The sequence below is a fragment of the Hemicordylus capensis genome, chromosome 2 (assembly GCF_027244095.1).
Source record: "Hemicordylus capensis ecotype Gifberg chromosome 2, rHemCap1.1.pri, whole genome shotgun sequence".
Lineage (NCBI taxonomy): Eukaryota > Metazoa > Chordata > Lepidosauria > Squamata > Cordylidae > Hemicordylus > Hemicordylus capensis.
The window spans coordinates 249,449,405-249,473,139 of NC_069658.1; the positions used below are offsets into that span (position 1 = coordinate 249,449,405).

The 23,735-nt window shown below is 45.1% G+C and overlaps 1 protein-coding gene across 21 annotated transcripts in view; it reads left to right on the top strand.

Moving 5' to 3' along the window:
• Positions 1 to 23,735, top strand: part of LOC128343050 (zinc finger protein 436-like) — a 43,993-nt gene that overhangs the window by 3,366 nt on the left and 16,892 nt on the right. For 2 of the 21 annotated variants that reach the window (XM_053291460.1, XM_053291459.1), the window contains exons 2-3: positions 6,335 to 6,418; positions 15,212 to 15,274. The exons of 1 other annotated variant lie outside the window; for it this stretch is intronic. Coding sequence is in view for 11 of the 20 variants with exons in the window: in XM_053291470.1 (XP_053147445.1) it covers positions 18,261 to 18,323 (63 nt within the window). In the remaining 9 variants the exon portion in view is untranslated. Of the gene's footprint in view, positions 1 to 1,434; positions 1,618 to 6,328; positions 6,419 to 14,535; positions 15,015 to 15,211; positions 15,275 to 17,993; positions 18,127 to 18,202; positions 18,324 to 18,446; positions 18,585 to 19,744; positions 19,766 to 22,706; positions 22,931 to 23,735 lie in introns of those variants that run through there. 18 more of the 21 variants (XM_053291449.1, XM_053291462.1, XM_053291470.1 and 15 more) reach the window with 15 other exon arrangements.

A 23,735-nucleotide genomic window follows, 5' to 3' on the forward strand; every position in this document is an offset into this window, starting at 1 on the left:
TTTATACCCTGCCTCTCCAGTACACTACTACTTGGGGCGGCTCACAACATTAATAAAAAGATACGATGTAAAATAAGACTATTAGTTCACCAAATGTAAGTTAAACAAGTTAAAAGACCAAGCTAAAACGACATTTAAAATTCCATTTTTATAGAGTTTTTAATTAAAAGTTATTTTGAAAGCTAGAAACAGAACTATAAAAACTGAAGAACCTACCAGATATAAACAGAGATGAAACATTTAAAAGCCTCTTTAAAAAGATGTGTTTTCAATTACAAACTCATGCATAAAGAAAGAGGATAAAGTAATGGAGAAATAACTGTTTCCCCCCCCCTCTAGTAGAATGTGGGGCCATTCAACAAAACTGATGAGCATTAGATTTGGGACAGGCAAAAGGAAGTAGCTTTTTCACAACCATGTAATTATTATATTAATATTAATAATAATATTGAGGTACTGCTTTTCAACAACAAAGTTCACTAAGTGGTTTACTCAGCAAAAGGGATGAAAACAAGATGATATTCTGTCAGAGTGGCTCACAATCTAAAAAGAAACAGGAAGGAAATGCCAGCAAAAGCCATTGGGATGGATGCTCTGGTGGGCTGAATAGGGACTGTTGCTCTCCCTCTGCTAAATATGAGAGCCACCTCTTTAAAAGGGACCCAGTTGGCAGAGGTAATTAACTTTTGGAATGCTTAAATGTAGTGGTTACTGCTAGTTTAGATCTCTTGAAAAGGATGAGACAAGTTTAAGGAGGATTTGGTCGATCTACTCTTATTGGCTGTGACAGCTGAATGGGACCTCCATATCCAGGAGCAGTGTACCTCTCAACAACTGCTCCTAGAGTGAGGGTAAACAGTGGGCAAGAGCAGCTGTTTTCAAGCCTTACATCTGGGCTTCCTAGAGACATCTGGTTGGTTTTCCAACAGGGTGCTAGATTAGATGGGCCCTTGGACGGATCCCAAAGGATCTTTCCTGTGTTGGTCAGGGGTCTAGCACTTATTTTATTTTATGTATGTATGTATGTATGTATGTATGTATATTTATATTTTATTTAGTACCATTTTCCAAAAAAATTGCCAGTTCGAATCCCTGCTGGTATGTTTCCCAGACTATGGGAAACACCTATATTGGGCAGCAGCAGTATAGGAAAGATGCTGAAAGGCATAATCTCATACTTTGTGGGAAATGGTAGTGGTAAACACCTTTTATGTTCTACCAAAGACTACCACAGGGCTGAGTCGACACTGACTCAACTGCACACTTAACTTCTACCAAAAAAAAGTAGAAGTAAAAAACAAAATCTAAAACATTAAAACCAAATACTGTAAATAGCCAGCACAACAGGCTTATATGAGATAATTTCCTAGTGATACGTTGGTGCTGACACTTTTCATAATCCAGACAGAGGTGGAACTGTGTGGCCTTAAAATGGTTAAATCAACAAAGCTGGTATTGCTGGAGAGGAAGGAAGCCGTGTGTGTGTGTTGGGGGATGGGAGAGCTAATAGGCTCTCATGAGCGAAGCCACTTCCTGTCCAGCCCCTCTGCAAACTGGGATTTTGAATTGCCTTTGGGAGATGCTGGAGGCTGATGCCCAGCGATGAGTGGGTTAAAGGTGTGTTGGGGATCAAGGCGGGCGGGGGGGGGGATACTAGGATTTGGGGGAGGAGGGCAAAGATGGTTGCTTTGGGACTGCAAGTTGTGAAGCAGCATAGAAATTCTATAAATAACTAAGAGACTAGAGGAGGCAGGAAATTGCTGTCTGGGGACACTGCGTGTGTTTCTCTTGGCAACCAGTCCCTCCTTGCATCAAGATCTAGGAAGATTATGTGGCAAATTTACTTATTTATTTATTGGGATTTATATCTTGCTTTTCAGCCAAACCTCCCAAAGTGGTTTGCACTGAAAGGGCAAGCATCTGTTAAAAAACAACTCTACAGTAACCAACAAGAGGACTTTTAAGAGCTAGATATTTGTTTGTTTGTTTGTTTGTTTGTTTGTTTAACCTTTTTTTTGTATCCCGCTCTTCCTCCAAGGAGCCCAGAGCGGTGTACTACATACTTAAGTTCCTCCTCACAACAACCTTGTGAAGTAGGTTAGGCTGAGAGAGAAGTGACTGGCCCAGAGTCACCCAGCAAGGATCATGGCTGAATGGGGATTTGAACTCGGGTCTCCCCAGTCCTAGTCCAGCACTCTAACTACTACACCACGTCGTGCTCTTTAGGTTTTGTCTTTCCTCTCCTCAAAGCACAGTGGCTCTTAGGTAGTTCTGAGGTGGCAGTTGGGGCAAGGAGAGGCCACCTCCACTGGAACTGGGAGCTGGATGGTGGCAGCTCCTCTGTCTCTTCTCTCCTGGTATAGTTATTTGCAGATCTATCTATCTCTCTGTGTGGTCTCTTTTGTCAACAGTGACAAACAGCTCTGGGACTGTGGCTTGGTTGTCCTGGCTTTTCGTTGTTCTGTGAGGCTTGTCTCCTGATTAAGGAAAGCTTAATCCAGACCTTGATAAATTTTCTTTGCATTTTGGAGCCAGATAATGGACTCTTGATAAAATTACCAGACTTAGTGACTGACATTGTGGAGAGGGAGGGTAAATGGGCTAGAGGCCACCTCCGGCCTCAGAGGCATGATGCCTCTGAATACCAGTTGCAGGGGAGTAACAGCAGGAGAGAGGGCATGCCCCTTTCAATTCCTGCCTGTAGGCTCCCAGCGGTATCTGGTGGGCCACTGTGTGAAACAGGATGCTGGACTAGATGGGCCTTGGGCCTGATCCAGCAGGGTTGTTCTTATGTTCTTAAGTCCCTTTACAAGTAATATGCATACAGGTGAAACTCGGAAAATTAGAATATCGTGCAAAAGTCCATTAATTTCAGTAATGCAAATTAAAAGGTGAAACTGATATATGAGACAGACGCATTACATGCAAAGCGAGATAAGTCAAGCCTTAATTTGTTATAATTGTGATGATCATGGCGTACAGCTCATGGAAACCCAAAACACACAATCCCAGAAAATTAGAATATTACATGGAACAAAGAAGACAAGGATTGTAGAATAGAACAATATCGGACCTCTGAAAAGTATAAGCATGCATATGTATTCAGTTCTTGGTTTGGGCCCCTTTTGCAGCAATTACTGCCTCAGTGCGGCGTGGCATGGATGCTATCAGCCTGTGGCACTGATGAGGTGTTATGGAAGACCAGGATGCTTCATTAGCGGCCTTCAGCTCTTCTGCATTGTTTGGTCTCATGTCTCTCAACCTTCTCTTGGCAATGCCCCATAGATTCTCTATGGGGTCAGGTCAGGCGAGTTTGCTGGCCAGTCAAGCACAGTACACTGTATACTTTTCAGAGGTCCAATATTGTTCTATTCTACAATCCTTGTCTTCTTGGTTCCATGTAATATTCTAATTTTTGGGGATTGTGGATTTGGGGTTTTCATGAGCTGTACGCCATGATCTTCACAATTATAACAAATTAAGGCTTGACTTATCTCGCTTTGCATGTAATGCGTCTGTCTCATATATCAGTTTCACCTTTTAATTTGCATTACTGAAATTAATGGACTTTTGCACGATATTCTAATTTTCCGAGTTTCACCTGTAGGACAGAAACCGGGCTGCCTGGGTCAAATAAAAATTCTGTTCAGTAACTCTGCTGAATATCCTAGTCTATAGTTAAATTTCTAGGCACCTGGGATTTGTCAAGCTCTGCATTACCTAAACAAGTTGTTCTAGTAAGAACTAATCTGCCTATTTTCCTCTCATTATCCCTACAACTGGACTAAATTTGGTCCAAATCGGTTAAGCAGGTCACAAATTAGCCCACTTGTGCCTCAAACATTCATGCATCCACCATCTTGAACTGGGGTGGATGACATCAACACAAACTATGCGTTTGAGGTGTCCCTACAACCATACCAAATTTGGTCCAGACAAGTTCCCACTTGCACCTCAAATATTCATTCATCTACCAACTTGAATTGGTGTGTATGACATAATCACAAACTATACCGTTGAGATGTCCCTGTTTGTCCCTCACTACAACTACCAGATTTGGTTCAAATTGGTTAGGTGGTTCACAAGTTAGCCCACTTGTGCCTCAATAGTTTATGCGTCCGCCATCATGAATTGGGGTGGATGACATCATCACAAACTATGCTGTTGAGGTGTCCCTGTGTATCCCTACAACTGTACCCAATTTGGTTCATATTGGTCCAGGCATTGTGAAGTTGATGGGGGATACATGCATGCACACTCACATATGCGTGCACACACACAAGCGAGATAAGTCAAGCCTTAATTTGTTATAATTGTGATGATCATGGCGTACAGCTCATGGAAACCCAAAACACACAATCCCAGAAAATTAGAATATTACATGGAACAAAGAAGACAAGGATTGTAGAATAGAACAATATCGGACCTCTGAAAAGTATAAGCATGCATATGTATTCAGTTCTTGGTTTGGGCCCCTTTTGCAGCAATTACTGCCTCAGTGCGGCGTGGCATGGATGCTATCAGCCTGTGGCACTGATGAGGTGTTATGGAAGACCAGGATGCTTCATTAGCGGCCTTCAGCTCTTCTGCATTGTTTGGTCTCATGTCTCTCAACCTTCTCTTGGCAATGCCCCATAGATTCTCTATGGGGTCAGGTCAGGCGAGTTTGCTGGCCAGTCAAGCACAGTACACTGTATACTTTTCAGAGGTCCAATATTGTTCTATTCTACAATCCTTGTCTTCTTGGTTCCATGTAATATTCTAATTTTTGGGGATTGTGGATTTGGGGTTTTCATGAGCTGTACGCCATGATCTTCACAATTATAACAAATTAAGGCTTGACTTATCTCGCTTTGCATGTAATGCGTCTGTCTCATATATCAGTTTCACCTTTTAATTTGCATTACTGAAATTAATGGACTTTTGCACGATATTCTAATTTTCCGAGTTTCACCTGTAGGACAGAAACCGGGCTGCCTGGGTCAAATAAAAATTCTGTTCAGTAACTCTGCTGAATATCCTAGTCTATAGTTAAATTTCTAGGCACCTGGGATTTGTCAAGCTCTGCATTACCTAAACAAGTTGTTCTAGTAAGAACTAATCTGCCTATTTTCCTCTCATTATCCCTACAACTGGACTAAATTTGGTCCAAATCGGTTAAGCAGGTCACAAATTAGCCCACTTGTGCCTCAAACATTCATGCATCCACCATCTTGAACTGGGGTGGATGACATCAACACAAACTATGCGTTTGAGGTGTCCCTACAACCATACCAAATTTGGTCCAGACAAGTTCCCACTTGCACCTCAAATATTCATTCATCTACCAACTTGAATTGGTGTGTATGACATAATCACAAACTATACCGTTGAGATGTCCCTGTTTGTCCCTCACTACAACTACCAGATTTGGTTCAAATTGGTTAGGTGGTTCACAAGTTAGCCCACTTGTGCCTCAATAGTTTATGCGTCCGCCATCATGAATTGGGGTGGATGACATCATCACAAACTATGCTGTTGAGGTGTCCCTATGTATCCCTACAACTGTACCCAATTTGGTTCATATTGGTCCAGGCATTGTGAAGTTGATGGGGGATACATGCATGCACACTCACATATGCGTGCACACACACACACACACACACACACACACACACACACACTGTTGGGTGATCTCATAGGCCTACTGGAAAGTAGGCTAAAACAATCTCCAAGGAATTATGCTTTTGATTTCAGAACTATTGTTATGAGATCATCCAGCTTTATCTCTGTGTGTATGGCCATGCCCATAGAATTAATGGAAACATAATGCAAACACACAGAAGAACTATGGAGGAGGTTATCTAGACATCTGAAAGCTTGAAGGCTCAAAAGGTGTGTCTGGCTCCTAAATTTCTGGGCTGGCTTCAAGAAAATTTGTGGAGACTTGACTTAAACCATCCAATTAATTGGCAAAGATGCATACAGTCAATCAGTTTAGATAGGGCGTGACAAATTTCTGGGAGCCATGGCACCTAGAAATTTAACTGTGGTACCTAGACTAGGATATTCAGAGGCAGAATTATTGAATAAATCTTTATTTGTCACAGGCAGTTCTGTTTCTGTTCTAAGTGAGTTACTTGCAAAGGGGGATAAAGAAAAACCCCTTTGCCCTTCCCCTATAATGTCCATCTCTGAGTCGCAGGAGGGAATGTTTCTTCCATGATGTTGTTTGCTATCTGTAATTTTGTTAGGTACCTGTATTAAAAATATTTTGTTTGTTACACTCTTATTCTACCATTCCTTCAAGGAATTCAGATAATGTACATGATTCTTCCCTTTATCCTAGCAACAGCTCTGTGAGGTTGAGAGGGCATAGCTGGCCCAAGGTCGTCCTGTGATCTTCATGGCTGAGTGTGGCAGTAGCTTCAAACCCAAGGTATGAAGTTGGTTGGTTTGCCCTAAACATTAGAGATGTGCATGGAACGCGATTTGCACATTGAATTGCAGCACATCCCTTTAACACAGAGGGATTACACATCCCCATTCCAGTGGAATTGGTGTGTTCCAGTGGACACAAAGCTTGCTTGGGTTCTGTTTCCACCAGTGTTATGAATATAATAGTCTTGCTGGATCAGACCAAAGGGCCTTTAAGCTGGGGGTTCACAACAAAAGGCATTGTTAACCCTAGGGGTACTTAAAAGGCTCCCAGCAGGTACCCTTCTGCTTCCCCTTGTTGCAGCCGCACTGTTTGTTCCCCAGCTGAGGATCATCAACTTGAAGCCAACATGTCTTCAGTGATGTGTCTGCAGCAGAGGGGGAGGGAGGGGGTAAAAACATCCTCCTCTGCTGCTGATTGGCTGTCTGTGTGCTGAAGCTCAATGTCTCCCTCCTCTCAGCCTGACTGACAGGCTTCAGAAAATTAGCACTGCATACTCCCATTGAAATTAATGGGCCACGTAAACTTGTCCCATTAATTTCAATAGGAGTACTTGGGTCCAGAGAGATAAGTTTATTCGGTCATTGACCAGCAAAACTTAGTCTGGATGTAAGTCGATGGCTGAAGTCTCATAACTGTAACATGTAAGTAAGTGTGTGTGTGAGTGTGTGTACACAAACATTAACAGTCATCCCTCGCCAACTGCTAGGGTTCTGTTCTGGCAAAACCTCAACATTGGCAAATTTGCAGTTGGCGAGGCATTAAAGTCTATGGGAAACAGGTTAGGGGAACCACGACCACAAAAAGACCTAAAAAATAAAAATACCCCCCAAATTGCTTTTAAAATCCTGTAATATCGCCAAGACTCATCAAGAAAAATGAGCAGATCGAACCTCTAGAATTTTTTTGAACCTCCCAAAATCACTCAAAGGCATTTTAAATTGGCAAGGCTAAGCAAGGGTCACCAAGAGGAATGAGCAGATCGAACCTCTGAACCCCCCCCCAAATAGCTGAAACCCTCCCCAAATCACTTAAAAACCTCGCCAACCACGGATACTCGGGTTGCGGTTGGCAAGACCTGTCACAATTTCCCATTTGCATAGACTCAAAACTGTGGTTGGTAAAACCATGGTTGGCAAGGGATGACTGTATTGTGATTTTTTTTTACACATACAAATCTCTATGCGGTACCTACTGTAAGCTGAAGGTTTATGACAGAAGAGGTACGTTTGTTTTAAAAGGTTGGGAACCTCTGCTTTAAGCTATCTGAGCTACAAAGGCATTCACTAGGAGCAGGGCCTTTTCCGTGGTGGCACCGATTTTGTAGAATGCCTCCCACTGGAGGCACAAGTTTCCCCTCTATGCTCTTTTAGCTAGCAAGTTTAAAAGATAGCTTTTGTGTTGTGCACTTTAAGGGGGCTGAAAGTGATAATGTTATGATAATGTTGCTGCTGGGTTTTGGGGTTGTTGGTTGCTGTGTTTTGGTCCTATTGCTGTGTGGTTATAATGATATATATTTTATTATTATTATTGGTTATGTTTTTATTCTTCTTGTTAGCTGCCTTTAGGGCTATCAGCTGTTTCTGAAGCAATTCCTGAAGTTGTTTCCCCATTTCCCGTCCCTGCAATATTTTTCACAATAACAAGCCAGAAAAATCACCAGAATTGTTTTTAATACTGACCTGGAGAATGATGCTTATTCCTGTAGACTCCAGGACAGGGCTGCACAACTTTGATCCGCCAGCTGCTGTTGGACTACAGCTCGCATCATTCCCAGCCACGGTGGCCAATAGTCAGGGATTATGGGGGTTGTAGTCATCGTCTTTGTATTCGCATATCTTCAGGAGAGCCAAAATTGTACAGCTCCGCTCCAGGACAGTCCTGGAGAGTTGCCAGCCCCGACTGCCTAGGGTTGCCTGTGGTAAAAGGCAGGATATAAAAGTCTTGTTTATGTTTTCATTTTTATTTTTAAACAAGTCCAGCATCCTGTTTCCAATAATGGCCAGAGAAGCCCACAAGCACAACGTGAAGGCGACAGCCCTCCTCTGTCTGCTCTACCATCGGCACCAGTCAGAGGTGACTCCAGTAAAGTCCGGAGGCAGGGAGCAATTTCCCACCTTCCCTCAGCCCAGCCTCCTTGTCAGGGGGCACAGAATGGCCACACTTTAACTGGCCACACCCAGCTCTAACGCCACCCAGCTTTCCACTCACCTTCTGGGTGGCCCACACACTTGCCCGGGGCATAGCAAGACCCCAGGGGCCAGGGGACCCTGATCCGGGGTCCCCATTCCACGCGCAAAGGCATGCGTGCCCCCAGCCACGCCGCTTGTGTCAGATGCCAGACGCAAGGGGCAGGGCAACCAACATCTCCCCGCTGCCGCCCCTGCCCTGCCGCGCTGCCGCTGCTCCTAGCCTGCCACTGCTACATACCTTGGCCTTCAGCTCTGAGGGTGGGGTGATCTGAGCGGGACAGGCGGTGGGTGCGGCGGTCCTCTCCTTTCTGGCCGAACGGCATGCCTGCATAGTTCAACTAGGGATATGGACGGTGCATGCCTGTGGACTATGGATGTGGACGTATCGGTCATGCGACGTCCATAATCGAACTGTGCAGGTGTGCGGTTCAGCCAGAGTGGAGAGGCCTGTTGCTGTGGCGCCCTCCGCCTCTCCTGCTCGATCATACACACCCCGGAGCCGATTGACCCTGTTCGATCACCACCACCACCTGGAGCCAGGGGCCAAGATAGGAAGTGGCGTTGGGGCAGGACAGGACAAGGGAGGTGGCGGGGTGGTCTTCTTGGGGGTTCCCTGACCCATTGGGCCCAGGGACATTTGTCCCTCTTGTCCAATCGACACTATGCCCCTGCCAGGGGCCGAGGCAGCCACTGCATTAGGTAGGCATAATTAGGCAGGCATAATCCCAGTGCTGGAAGGGAGAAGCAGGGCCTGTAGACCTGGATAAATGCACACTGCCTGCCTAATAGAGCAGGCAACAGTGCACCGGCCCCAGAAGAGCGTGTACCAGGTGCCTGGAAGGTGAGGTCTGCCCTCGGTGGGTCTGCCCTAGCTTGCATTTGTATGGGTGACTACATGGGAGCACTGTCTGCTGTGCCCCTTCGGGCAGGTGGGCACAACTGAAATGTCCCATTGGGCCAGAAACAACTATGACGATGTATGGGGGAGCCGAAGTCCATTTTCAGTGCGTTGATTATTGCAGTCAAATTAATAATAAAGATAAATATGAAAGCAATTACTAATTAGTTGTCTCCTAAAATTGTCCAGCACAATTTTAACCAAGGGTAGTAGACAGAAAATAAACCCTGTCTTTGCTCATTCAGAAAGCACCTGACTGTTCCAGGTCCCGACAAGTGCCAAATTTGGGGGCTCCTGCTTTTGATGGCTACCTGGGCCCTCAAAAATGTCCCCGTGGGCCGGATCTGGCCCCCAGGCATGTTGCGTGGGGCTGCCTTAGGGGTTGGGGCGAGAGCTCAGTGGCAGAGCACTTGCTTTGCATGCAGAAGGTCCCAGGTTCCCTCTCTGGCCTCTCCCGGTAGGGCTGAGAGAGATTCCTGCCCAAAACCTTGGAGAAGCCGCTGCCAGCCAGCGTAGACTATGGCTGCACAACTTTGGCCCGCCTGTGGATGTTGAACTACAGCTCCCATAATACCTGACTATTTGACCACTGTGAGTGGGGATGATGGGAGCTGTAGGAGGGCTGCCAAAGTTGCACAGCCCTGACAATACCAAGCGCGATGAACACATGCTTTGACGCTGTACAAGGCAGCTCCCTGTGTTGCTAGGTTCCTACGCCAGCAAATCTCTTCTCTGTTTCTGACTCGTAGGGCTTCAGTGGGGGTGAGCAACATAAAAGAGCGGAGCACACTTTGCTTCATAAACCTGCTCTGTAAATCCTTTTTATGATATGAACAGAAGCAGAACAGTCTCCCGCCTGGGGTTAAGCGCACCAATAAAGAACCAGAATGGCAGGCGCATAATGCAAAGCATCGTGTTGCTTTGTGCGAGCCGAGAATAATGCAGAATCCTTCCTCTTGCCTCCCTGGTCCAAATGGGAAGGGCCTCTGCTTGGACCGGCTGGGTAGACAGACCCCCACCCCACCCCAGCCCACTTCTGAGGCACACACAGATATGAATGGAATCTGGTTTTAATCTGAGGCTGCTTTTAATGACCTGGATGCCAGTGTAGAAATATAATCCTAGTCAAGGTTTATAAGTGCCAGGGGAGGAGAGCTGGCTTCAACACAGCAGCCTCCAGGGTGACAATGCACAGAGCTCCTCTTAAGTTATAGCCTCCCGGAGAAAAACGTAGAGAGAATAGAAACAAGGGAGAACTGCATGCTGTCGCAGTCTTTGTCAGCACGTCCGATCTGGAATCGATCTGGTTTTCCAGTCTAACTCCCATTGCAAATTTTATAGAGGTTGTCCACCATAGAGATGTCAAAGGATAGAGTATTGCCACTCTGCAACCATAAAGATTAATTATGACTGATGGCAACTCCCCATTTTTGTTAAACCATTTGGTTTATCTGCCTTTCTCCCAGTTTATCCTCATCAGCTGACAACGTTAAGTAAATGATGAAAACTTTTCTAAAGGAAATGGTTTAAAGCGTAATGAAAATTCAGGTGTAGCTAAGAAAAGAGGAGAGCTGGTCTTGTGGTAGCAAGCATGACTTGTCCCCTTAGCTAAGCAGGGTCCACCCTGGTTGCATAGGAATGGGAGACTCGAAGTGTGAGCACTGTAAGATATTCCCCTCAGGGGATGGAGCTGCTCTGGGAAGAGCAGAAGGTTTCAAGTTCCTTCTCTGGCATCTCCAAGTTAGGCCTGAGAGAGACTCCTGCCTGCAACCTTGGAAAAGCCGCTGCCAGTCTGTGAAGACAATACGGAGCTAGATAGACCAATGGTCTGACTCAGTATATGGCAGCTTCCTATGTTCCTAAAAGATCAATAAAAAACATGCAAGTAAACTCTTGAGAAGCCATGTTTTTGCTACTGATTAAAATGTGCATGGCAAGTGGGTGGTCAGTTTCTAGGAAACACCTTTCTGGGAAGGGTGTTCTACAGCTTAGGCACCCTACACATCTTCAGAGATACGTTATCTTGAAGTTCAGTGTATTGAAAATGAGTGTGCCCTGTAATAGAGATTCCTGGATGTTGTTCAGGAATCCCTATTCAGCTCCCGTCATCCTCAGCCAAAGGCTGTTGCAGCTGGGGATGATGGGAGTTGTAGTCAACAAATCTGGGAATCCCCATTGCAGGGGACACTGATAAAGCTGCCTTATACTGCATTGTACCACTGGTCATGGTCCCTTTTGCTCAGTATTGTCTACAATGATGGGCAGTGGCTCTCCAGGGTTTCAGGCCAGGGTCTTTCCCAGCCCTACCTGTTGATGCCAGGGACAGTACCTGGGACCTTCTGAATGCAAATCAGGTGTTTGGCCACTGAGCTATGGCCCCCTACCCCAAAGATAACCTCTTACAAGAAGTTCAGACAGTAGTGTATTTTAAGGGAGCTATGGAAGCCCGCTGGTACTCTTTTATCGGGCAGCAGCGATATAGGAAGATGCTGGAAAACATCATCTCATACTGTGTGGGCAGAGGCCATGGTAAACTCCTCCTGTATTCTACCAAAGACAACCACAGAGTCCTGTGGGTGCCAGGAGTCGAAATTGACTTGATGGCACACTTTACCTTTATGGAAGTGGCAGAGTGATTCAGATAAGACTTGAGCTGCAGTTCCATACACACTTTCCTGGGAATAAAGCCCATGGAACTTAATAGGACTTGCTTCCTGGAAGACATACCTAAGGTTTCACTGTGACCCAACTGTGTTACTCTAGCAGCGAGCTTTCTGCTTACACGGAGCTCTTCATCTGTGACTCCTGCTTCCATCTGTTCAAGTTCACATTGAATGGAAGATGCTTTTGGAAGATGCTACCCTGGGCGGCCTCTGCACTGAGCTGCAGCACATCTCCCCCCCCCCACACACACACACTACAGTCTGCTCCATAGAGGAAGGATGCAGAACAGAAAAGTGTTGCAGATGCCACTGCATTTTTATTCATGCATTCATTCAAAAACATTCATGGAATTTTAGAACTGAAAGGGGCCTTGGAGGTCTTCTAGTCCAACCCTCCACTCAGTGCAGGAATCTGTGACAGCACCCTTGAGAGATGGCTATGCAGCCTCTGTTTGTAAACCTCCACGGAAGGAAATTTCCGCCTCTGCAACAAGGCAGGCTGCTCCACTGTCAAACAGCTCTTATAGTTATGAAATGCCTCCTTATGTCTAGCCTAAACCCACTGGTTCTAGTCCTGCCCTCAGGAGGAACATTTGTACCCTGCCTTTCTTGCCAACGCACATCAGTTGTTGTTATTGCAAAATAATAAAGCAATTTTTTAAAAAGAGTGTCGGAGGCAAAGCAGCTGAGCTGCTTTCTCCAAGTCTCTTTGCATGTCACTGATAGTAGAGGTTGGGAAGAGAAGCAGGAAACAGGAAGGGAAGGGCATTGGGGAAAAATAATCTCTCCCCCCCCCCGCCCCGGATTCCAGATCTATAAAAAAGAGAAGCTCAGTATGGGGGGGGAGGGGGTGCAAGAAGAGTGAGACACAAACAGGTAGGGCTGCAGGAACCTACTAGTCTGCTAGTCTGTGACGAGTGAAAAATGGTGCCTGGCGAGTGAAAAAAGTCCTGATGAGCAATGTACCAACATAGCTTGACAAGTAAAATATTTTGTCTGGCTGATAAACTGAGCCAGCATTTCTTCAGCCCTGCACACGGGTATGGCAGGACTGGTGCATGACTGAAACTGGCCTGCAGGAGAACATCCTGGGGCAAGCCTCTACAGCAGGGCTAGGCAACCTGGGCTCTCCAGTTGGTTGTTGAGCTATCGCTCCCATCATCCCCAGCCACAATTCTTTTTAAAAATTGTTTTATTTACACTATGGGCCCTTTGGGAACAGACAGCCGTCTTCTCTTTATTATTCTTTTTCTATGTAAACTGCTTTGAGAGCTTTTCTTTTGTTGAAAGTAGTATATACATAGCAGTAGAAGCCAGGAGTGGTTTTTATCGGATTCAGCTAGGTGCTTCATAGGAACAGAGGAAGCTGCCTTTTACCGAGTCAGACCATTGGTCCATCTAGCTCGGTATTGTCTACACAGACTGGCAGTGGCTTCTACAAGGTTGCCGGCAGGAATCTCTCTCAGCCCTATCTTGGAGATGCTGCCAGGGATGGAATTTGGAACCTAGATGCTCTTCTCAGAGTGGCTCCATCCCCTAAGGCAGGGATGGGGAACCTTGGCACTCCAGCTGTTTTTGGACTACAACTCCCATAATCCCCAGCCACAGAGGCCAACAGCTAGGGATTATGGGAATTGTAGGCCAACATCTGCAGGAGTGCCAAGGTTCCCCATCCCTGCCCTAAGGGGAATATCTTACAGTGCTCACTCTTTTAGTCTCCCTTTCCTATGCAACCAGGATGGACCCTGCTTAGCTAAGGCGACAAATCATGCTTGCTACTACAAGACTAGCTGTCCTCCCTTCAGCTGTGGCTCTAGTGGGTGAAGGCGGATCTAACATTGATTATCCGCCCATTGGTTACATTTGAGAACATTTTTTGTTGAAATGTGGTATAAATATTGATTGTGGTAGGAATAATAAAATATAAATGTACTCTCTCACACACTTCCTGGGGGTATTCTCTTGAAAAACATTTATTACAACTTTGAAATTGCCAGGCTTGCTTCATATTTTATTGGCATCCATTTATTGTTACTAATTAACTTTAGCGAACAATGAATTTTTAGTAATGGGGAAATTTCCACAGAAAAATAAAGTATGGGAATTTTTTTCAGAATGTTTTCTGTTTTGGGGGGAAGTTGCACAGAAAACCTTTAACCCCATATTTCTGGATCATAATACTAACCTCCCTTTCAGGATTGTTATGCGAATTACTGAGAGAAAATCTATGAAATTCTCTGGACACTCTGAAGAGCCACATAAATGCTATAGATTATTCAAATAACAGTAACAGTGTTCTTAGGTTTGTCCTCTGTCATTCTGGCTAAGGTTGTGTACTTGTATCGGGCTTGAAATGGGCAGAAATTTGGTAGGTGTGATGCAGAGTGGGGCGAAGGAAGCTGAACGTGTTGATTTTCTCCCCCTGATTCAGTCTTATTTATGTATTACTTAAAGTTGTTGTAGACTGCTTTTCCATTGCCAAGATTTCAGAGCAGCTCACGGTTTAAAAATCTGATTAAGATTACCCTAATCAATCGAATTTTTAAAAAAATTTAATACAAATAAAGCAAAAGCAACTATAAAATAAGAAGAGTGCATAAAAAACATTACAGCAAAACTTAAAAAAAACCCACAAACCAGACAGACAAAATAAGCAATAAAGCAAGATCCCTAAAAAGCAGCCAACTTGCAAAAAAGAGAGAGAAACTGCAGTACAATAATAAACAGAGTTTAGGAGAAGTAATCCCGTACTTTGAATATTTGTTCTTGAAGAACTGGAGGGGTGGACATTCTGCACATGCTTGGAGGAACTCGCTCCTTAACTCCAATGTACTGAAAATAAGGTATGTATGTCACACATTCTCTGGCCCAAATGCGCATAAAATGGAGTTAAATGTCTGTGGGGTAAAGTCACTGCTTGAATTATGGGGTTAGGAGGACATTAAAGAAGTCCACAAACTCTACCTCTGACTCCCTGCCCCAATTTTAGCCAAATCATGCCCCACTTTCCAGGACGATCATATGTCCTCTTTTCCCCCAGACTTATCCTCATCTCCATGAAAAATGAAAGTGGAGGATCCTTGCCATCTCCAATTTTTATAAGGTACTTGTATCTATCTATATTTAAATATTCTTTTAAATAGGCTTGCTTGTCTATGTACATGCATTTGTTTTGTTTGTAAAGATACACTTTATTTTTGTATTTATATCTTGCTTTGCATTTCAAAAATAAGCAGGTGGCTTGCAATTACAAAACAAAAATAAAATAAAATACATCCACTCAAACAATAAAAGCAAAAAAGCAGCAGAGAACAAATAAGAACCAGTATAAATTCAGTTTTTCACAATATTAAAAGACTTTTGAAATAGGAAAGTCTTCAGCATCCATTAAAAAATGAAGAGAGGACTCAGCCTGAACTACCTAAGAAGCGAGTTCAACATTTGAGGTGCCACCACTGAAAAGGCCCTGTCTCCAGCAGCTGGTTAATGGAAGAGCAGCTGGTTAATGGAAGAGCAGGGTCTCTGCAACAGCTCTTAAGGGCTGGGCAGGTTCACCTAATCCTACCTTTCTGCTGTTCATGGCAGCTTACAAATTCACTAAAATCAAATGCATATAAGATCAAACTATATTGTGATTGTTTGCTTCTGTATGCTCTTCTTTTTATCAGACTCTTGTGAGTTGCCCTGGGAGGGAGGACTTGTTCTAAAGCAGGGGGAAGCAAGCTTTAGTTCTCCAGCTGCTGTTGAACTACAACTCCCATCATCCCCAGCTGCAACTCTTCTATGTTCTGAAGAATGTAAATATTTTAAATAACAGCACAGAGAGAGAGGGAGAGTGAGCGAGAGCGAGCGCAAGCAGGCATTAAAAGCTGGAATATAAAAAGTGCCCTGCTGGCTCAGGCCCAAGGCCTATCTAGTCCAACATCCTGTTTCCCACAGCTGTCCATTGGATGCCTCTGGGAAGCCCACAAGCAGGAGATGAAGGCAGGCCCCTCTCCTGCTGTTGCTTCCCTGCAACTCAAGCAGGAGCATTTCCAGACAGCTGGTTTTACCACAGGTTTATTGCGAGGCTATACTGTGAGTTCGAATTTGCTCCAAAAAACTGATGCAAAAAGTGGATTTTTAAAACTTGGATATAAATCAGGCTGTGCTTTAATGTGCAATGAAAAACCTGAATCCTGTCTGGAGTGCTCCCAGATAGCTTGCAGGGACTTTGGGGGTAAATCTGGCCAATATGGGAGTACACACCCTCCATTCTGGAGAAGTGAGTGAAAAGCCACATCTCGAAATGCCCAGGGGCATCCTGTCTCTGAACCTGGTGGCAGCCTATAGCCATCAAGAGAAGTAGCCATTGACAGACTTCTCTTCCATCAATTTGTCTGATTGGCTTTTTCATGGAGCCAGCACTAAAAATAAAGCAGTCTTACAATGGTGCAGCGGGGAAGTGACTAGATCAGCAAGCCAGAGGTTGCCGGTTCGAATCCCTGCTGGTATGTTTCCCAGACTATGGGAAACACCTATATCAGGCAGCAGCGATACAGGAAGATGCTGAAAGGCATCAGCTCATTCTGCGCGGGAGATGGCCATGGTAAACCCCTCCTGTATTCTACCAAAGACAACCACAGGGCTCTGTGGTCGCCAGGAGTCGACACCGAGTTGACGGCACACTTTACATAGAAGATAAATGGAATGTTGACAGAAAAATCTTCTGACAACAGTGGAACCCTTCCTGTGTCTGAATTTTGTTACATAGTGAGCTGCAGTATACCAAGTCAGACCACTGGCCCATCTAGTTCAGTATTGGCTACAGTGGAGCTACACAGCTTTGGCCCTCCTGCAGATGTTTACTGCAGCTCCCATCATACTTGACTATTAGCCACTGTGGCTGGGGATTATGGGAGCTGTAGTCCAAAAACACCTGGAGGGCTGAAGTTGTGCAGCCCTACAGTGGTTGGCAGCAGCTGTCCGGGTTTTTTGGCAGCCCTACCTGGAGATGCCAAGGATTGAACTTGGGACTGTGTGATTCACGAGGATCACGAATAAGAAAGTTTTAGATCAGGTTAAACCAATAATATCACTAGAAGCCAAGATTACTAAGCAAAGACTGACATGTTTTAAGAACATAGGAATACAGGAAGCTGCCATATACTGAGTCAGACCATTGGTCCATCTAGCTCAGTATTGTCTTCACAGACTGGCAGCGGCTTCTCCCAGGTTGCAGGCAGGAATCTCTCTCAGCTCTATCTTGGAGATGCCAGGGAGGGAACTTGAAACCTAGATGCTCTTCCCAGAGCAGCTTGCTACCACAAGACCAGCTCTCCTCTCCTCTTTTGGTCATGTCATGCGAGCCGATTCACTTGAAAAGACAGTTATGTTGGGAATGATCAGTGGAAGAAAGAGACTGGGACGGCCTTGTACTTGGTGGCTGGATATTATTAAGAATGACACCGGAATGACCATGGTGGGATTAAAAGAAGCTGTATGAGATAGGTTGGCATGGAGTGCATTGATCCATAGAGTGACCGAGAGTCGGACACAACTGAATGGATAAGAAGAAGAAAGCATGCAAAGCATATGCTTTAAGCTTCAGTCTCTCCCCTGACAGAGCAGGCTGTATTTCGCATAAACTTTGGCCACAATGAATTTGTTAGTCTTTAAGATGCCACAAGACTCTTTGTGATGTTTACGGCAACAGACTCCAGTGTGGCTCCTACCCCGCCGGAATCTTTTTCTCCTCCTCTCCTTCCAACGAGAGGCCCAAGGAGTTAAACGTACAAAGCGCAGGCTTCCTAGAACGGCCTTGGCAACTTGACTCCTGAGCTGCAACGGAGGAAAGGCTCCTTCCCGTCCCGCCTCCTGCCTCTGGTCTGACATGAGAAACGGCCTCTTGCATTTTGTTTCCTAGCCTGGGAGCAATTGGAGGGCTGCGGCAGACACAAAGGCTGCATGGAGCGGGTGAGTTAAAGCAAGGAAAGAAGGGACCCGGATGCAGAGTAAAAAGTCTGGGGGAAAGCAGGAGAGCTGCAGGGGGGAACCCAGTGCTAGAGGGGAGGGAGTAGGGTCCGAGGGGAAACTTAGTGTGCAATTTGATGGGAGATTTAGTCGGTTGCAGGCGGTTGTATTCCCAGACGCCAAGTGGTACTGATGCACTGGTGAGCAGGTTTTGTTATGATTTATTCCTAGAATGCCTACATAACCAAGAGCTGTGTGTGCAGCCAAGGCCCCAGGCCCTGCTTTGAGGGCTGAAAGTCGGTGCTTGTCTGATTGTGTTCCAGGGAATCTTGGAGTTGCTCTGAAGCCTGCTCAGGGAGACGCTCAGTAATGGCGGATGAGCTTCCCTGAAAAACAGCTACCTATTGCCGCCAGTCTGCTCCCTGAAGATGTTGGGTGTGTTCTCAAGGGCTCGCTCTCAGGTCTGTGTGTGTGTGTGTGTGTGTGTGTGTGTGTGTGTGTGTGTGTGTGTGTGTGTTGTGGTGAGGAGGAGGTAGGGGGAGAGAGGTGCCCATACAGGCCTGGTCAGTATTGTGCATGAACTGAGTACAGGGCCTCTTCCTCCTCCTAGAAATAGGGTTGCCAACCCTGCAGAATTGGCCTGGCATCTCTGGGGATTGGCATTGTTCCCCCAGGTGGCTACTGAAAGCAATCCTGGAGATTTTTATGGCATGAGATTGTGCAAAAATATTGGGAAACTATCCAGGAATAGCTTAAGTCAAAGTATGCAGTGTTACTTTGAATGTTGCCCAGAATACATGCAAGGGGTTCCACAGTAGAAAAGAGAATGTGAAATGTTGTGTTGATGTTCATTGCTGTTTTTTTTTTTATTATTATTATTATTATTATTATTATTATTATTATTATTATTAATGTATTTTTACTGTATTCTGTGTGCTGGCTGCTTGCAGCTTCTTTCCGGAATGCAAAGTAGGATATAAGTAATAAATGAAATGTGGGAAGGTATAAAGGTTGAAAAGTGCCAGACAGCCGAGGGGAAAGATTAGAAAGGTGATTGGTTTGACATCATCCTAGTGAAAAGTGTGTTATGAACATGCGTTTAAACACAAAGCAGAGTTCTTTTGGGGAGTGGAGGTAGACGAAGTTTCCCCTTGTTGCTTATCCTCTGGTTGAGGATTGGGAGGCAGACTAATGCCTTGATCTACCTGATCTACACATTCAGGAAACTGAGGTGGCAGAGTTGCAACGTAACTTAGAGGCAGAAAACTATGAGACATTTGAGCCTTCTCTACACATTCATTCATTCATTTGATTTATGTACTGCCCTTCCTAAAGTGACCCAGGGCAGTTTACATTAAAATAAAAAACACATAATAAAACAGTTAAAATCAGAAAATGTTTAAACCAGATTAAAATTATAACTAGATACCATTAAAAGCCAGGTATTTAAGGCTCTCCTGAAGGCCTCCAAGGAAGGTAGTCCTCTTATATCTACAGGGAGCATGTTCCACAACTTAGGGGCAGCAACTGAGAAGGCCCGATCCCAGGTTGCCACCAGATAAACCGGTGACACCCGAAGATGGACCCTTCCTGATGATCTAAATGAGTGGTGGGGATCTTGTAGAGGAAGGCACTCTCTCAGGTAACCCGGACCTAAGCCATTCAGGGCTTTACAAATAATAATTATTACTTTGCCTGGAAACATATTGGTAACCAGTGCAACTGCTTAAGAACAGGCATAATGCGGTCTCTCTGGGATACCCCAAAGAACAATCTGGCTGCCACATTTTGAACTAACTGAAGTTTCCAAACTATGTACAAAGGCAACCCTACATAGAACGCATTGCAGTTCTTGGAGGTTACCAGTTGGTTCTACCACTGTTTTCAGGACAGTCGCGTCAAGGAACAGTCGGAGTTGTCGACTCAATCGCAGTTGGTAAAAACTGTTCCTGGCCACAGCCTCAGCCTGAGGCACCAGGGTAAGATCCGGGTCCAAGAGAACTCCCAAATTATGAACCTGTGCATTCTGGGGGAGTGTAATCTCATCCAGAGCAGGAAGTTTTATCCTGTCTTGCAGATTACAACCCCCAATAATGAGCACCTCCATCTTGCTTGGATTCAGCTTCAGTTTATTATCCAACATTCAGCCCATTACTGCCTGTAGGCAGGCATTTCAGGGGCTAAAACCATTTCCTAATTTTTAAAAATTCAATTTATATACCACTTATCATTAAAATAATCTCAAAGTGGTTTTCAAAATGAGTCTATTCACATGAGCAAGCAAAACCGGGTAAAGGGAGCCCAGCCTGGTTTTGCTTGCTCGTGTGAACCACTGGGATCGTGCCCGATCTCGGCAGCTACATGGCGGCAAACCCGGCTATGTAGCCACCTCGTTAAATGAGGTTAAGGGAGCAAGCACTCCCTTACCCTCTTTTTTTGATCATGTGTCTGCTGCGGCTACTTGCAGCCACAGTGGGCACACTCGGTGGGGGGGGGGGGGCTCCCAGTAATGCACCGTGGGGCTCCAGGGGCGGGGCACTGCATAGCAGCGCTTCCCTGCGCCCAACCCCCGGAGCGCTTGAGCGAGGTGCAGGTGCACTGCAGGGAAGACTCTACCCGTCTGGGCAGGAGATCTGCTGGCCTAGAGACCAATGGAGGATTGTCCGGGTAAGGTTAACCCTCCTTCCCCGCAGTTAGCCCCAAAGCTCTTCTCACTGATCATGAGAAGAGCTTCTATAATTAAAAAAACAAAAATACAGATATTAAATATAAATATATATATTTAAAAGTTTTAAAACCTATATAAAACAGTAACACAAAACACAAAGCAGCAGTAGTAAAAACGTAAGTCTCATATAAAAGCCTGGGTGAAGAGCCATGTCTTTACTTGTTTTCTAAAAACTGTGATGGAGGCTGAGGAGCGGATGCCAGCCGGGAGAGCATTCCAAAGCCTGGGGGCAATGACTGAGAGGACCCTGTCCCTCATGCTTGACAGCCGAGCCCCTCTCACCGTTGGCACTTGGAGCAGAGCCCCCTCCGGTTATCTTGTCAAGCAAGAAGAAACCCTTGGGAGCAGACGGTCCTTCAGATATCCAGGTCCTTCAGATATCCAGGGCTTAAATGGTTTAAATGAAGTTACTCATGAGTAAAGGTAAAGTGTGCCATTGACTCCTGGCGACCACAGAGCCCTGTGGTTGTCTTTGGTAGAATACAGGAGGGGTTTGCCATTGCCTCCTCCCGCGCACTATGAGATGTGGCCTTTCAGCATCTTCCTATATCGCTACTGCCCAATATAGGTGTATCTCATAGTCTGGGAAACATACCAGCAGGGATTCGAACTGGCAACCTCTGGCTTGGAGTACTCCCACTGAAATTTACTTGTTGCGTTAATTTACTTGCAGGTTTACTTATTGCATTGCTTTCAATGAGAGTACTCAGTGCTAATTTTCTGGTGCCTGTCAAGCTGAGGGGAGGGGTACATTGAGTTTCAGCACATAGCCAGCCAATCAGGAGCAGAAGAGGAAGGTTTTCATCCTCCTCCCTCACCTTCTGAGGTGGACACATCGCTGAGGATGTGTCGGTTACTAGCCAGCGAGCCTCTGATGGGAAACAAATTCATTCATTCATTGTTTGATTTATCTGCTACCTTGCATAAAACTAGCACTTAGCAATAGCACTTACATTTATATACCGCTCTATAGCCAGAGCTCTCTAAGCGGTTTACAATGTTTTTAGCATATTGCCCCCAACATTCTGGGTACTCATTTTACTGACCTCTCAAGGATGGAAGGCTGAGTCAACCTTGAACTAATCCCAAGACAGCTTACAAAAATTAATACAATAAAATTCCATAAAATCACATTCTCATATTAAAATCAGTTAAAACCATAAAAACACTAAAATAGATTTGGGTGTCATCAGCATGTTGATAACACCCAGCACCAAATCCCCCCCGATGACCTCACCCAGCGGTTTCATGTAGATGTTAAAAAGCATTGGTGAGAGAATGGAGCCTTGAGGGACTTCATATAGTAGCTCCCATTTAGAAGAGCAACTGTCATCAAGCGCCACCATCTGAAATCTACCCAAGACTTAGGAGTGGAACCTGTAAAACAGTGCCCCCTACCCCCAAATCCCTCAGGTCAATGGTATCAAAAGCCGCTGAGAGATCCAAAAGAACCAGCAGAGTCACACTCCCTTTGTCAGTTCCCTGTCAAAGGTCATCTATCAGGCCGACCAAGGCTGTCTCAACCCCATAGCCCACCCTGAAATTTGAAATGGGTCTAAATAATCAGTTTCCTTCAAGACCGCTTGCAGCTGGGCAGCCAACACCATCTCAATCATCTTACCCAACCATGGATGTTTGGAGACTGGCCTGGAGTTATGTTTGTTGTTCATTTATTCATTTGAGCCTCTGATGGGAAACAAGTTCATTCATTCATTCATTGTTTGATTTATGTACCGCCTTTCATAAAACTAATCCCAAGGCAGGTTACAAGAATTAATACCATAACATTCCATAAAATCACATTCAAATATTAAAATCAATTAAAACCATAAAAAGACTAAAAAACAAAACAAAACTCTACATCAATAAAAACAAAATAGAGCAGCCAGAAGGAGAACAGGATCTCCTAAAAGCCTGAACAAATGAAACGTGTTTTTTTAAGAGCAGCCACAGACACTAGAGAACAGAAACCCAACAGGAGAGCATTCCAGAACCAGAGGGCAACAACAGATAATACTGCAGCGTGGGGAGACATGGCAGTCTGAGTACCACCTGGAAGCCCTCCAAATACCCCTAGAGGTACTAGTACCAGTGTTCTCTCTAATTTTTTTTTCATCTGTGTGCGGAATGAGTTTTGTTCTGGGTGGCAGTATCAAGGCAGTGTGAGCGCACGTGCATTCAGAATGGGGCCTTCCTGATTCAACTTGAGTGGAATCTAAAATTAATTGAGTGGACATCAGAAAATGTGTTGAGTGCGCGCACATGCGCACACCTTAGCGGGAACAGTGACTAGTACCCGTTGTTGGGAACCCCACCAAACCTAATTTACCCCTAGTGGTTCTTTCTGCCTCCAAGGCAACCTCTTTCCTGTTAATCTTGAGGGATATTCTGACTGCTCTTTTCTGACTTCTTTTTGCAACATAATTTAATTTGCTGCCGCAAGATGTTATGATGGGCACTAGCTTAGATGGCTTTGGAAGGGATGAGACAAATTCACAGGAGAAGTCTGTCAACTGATATTAGCCATTTACGGCTATATGGAACCTCCATATCCAGCAGCAGTCTACCTACCTCTGAATGCCAGTTGCTGGGGGTACAATAGCAGGAGAGGAGCTGTTTCCTTCAGGCCCCCTTGTGAGCCTCCCAGAGGCCTCTGTCTGGCCGTTGCGTGAAACACGATGCTGTCCTGGATGGATCTTTGGTCTCATCCAGCAGGGTTCCTCTTGCACAGCTTACTGCTTCTGTGGCTGGATTTCATTACTCATGGATGTTGTTTTAAGTATACAGTGGCACACTGGCGTGAAAAGTGGAAGGGGAGAAATTGGTGACTGACATCCAGACTAACTAACAAATCAAATCGAATAAATAAATAATAAATAACTTA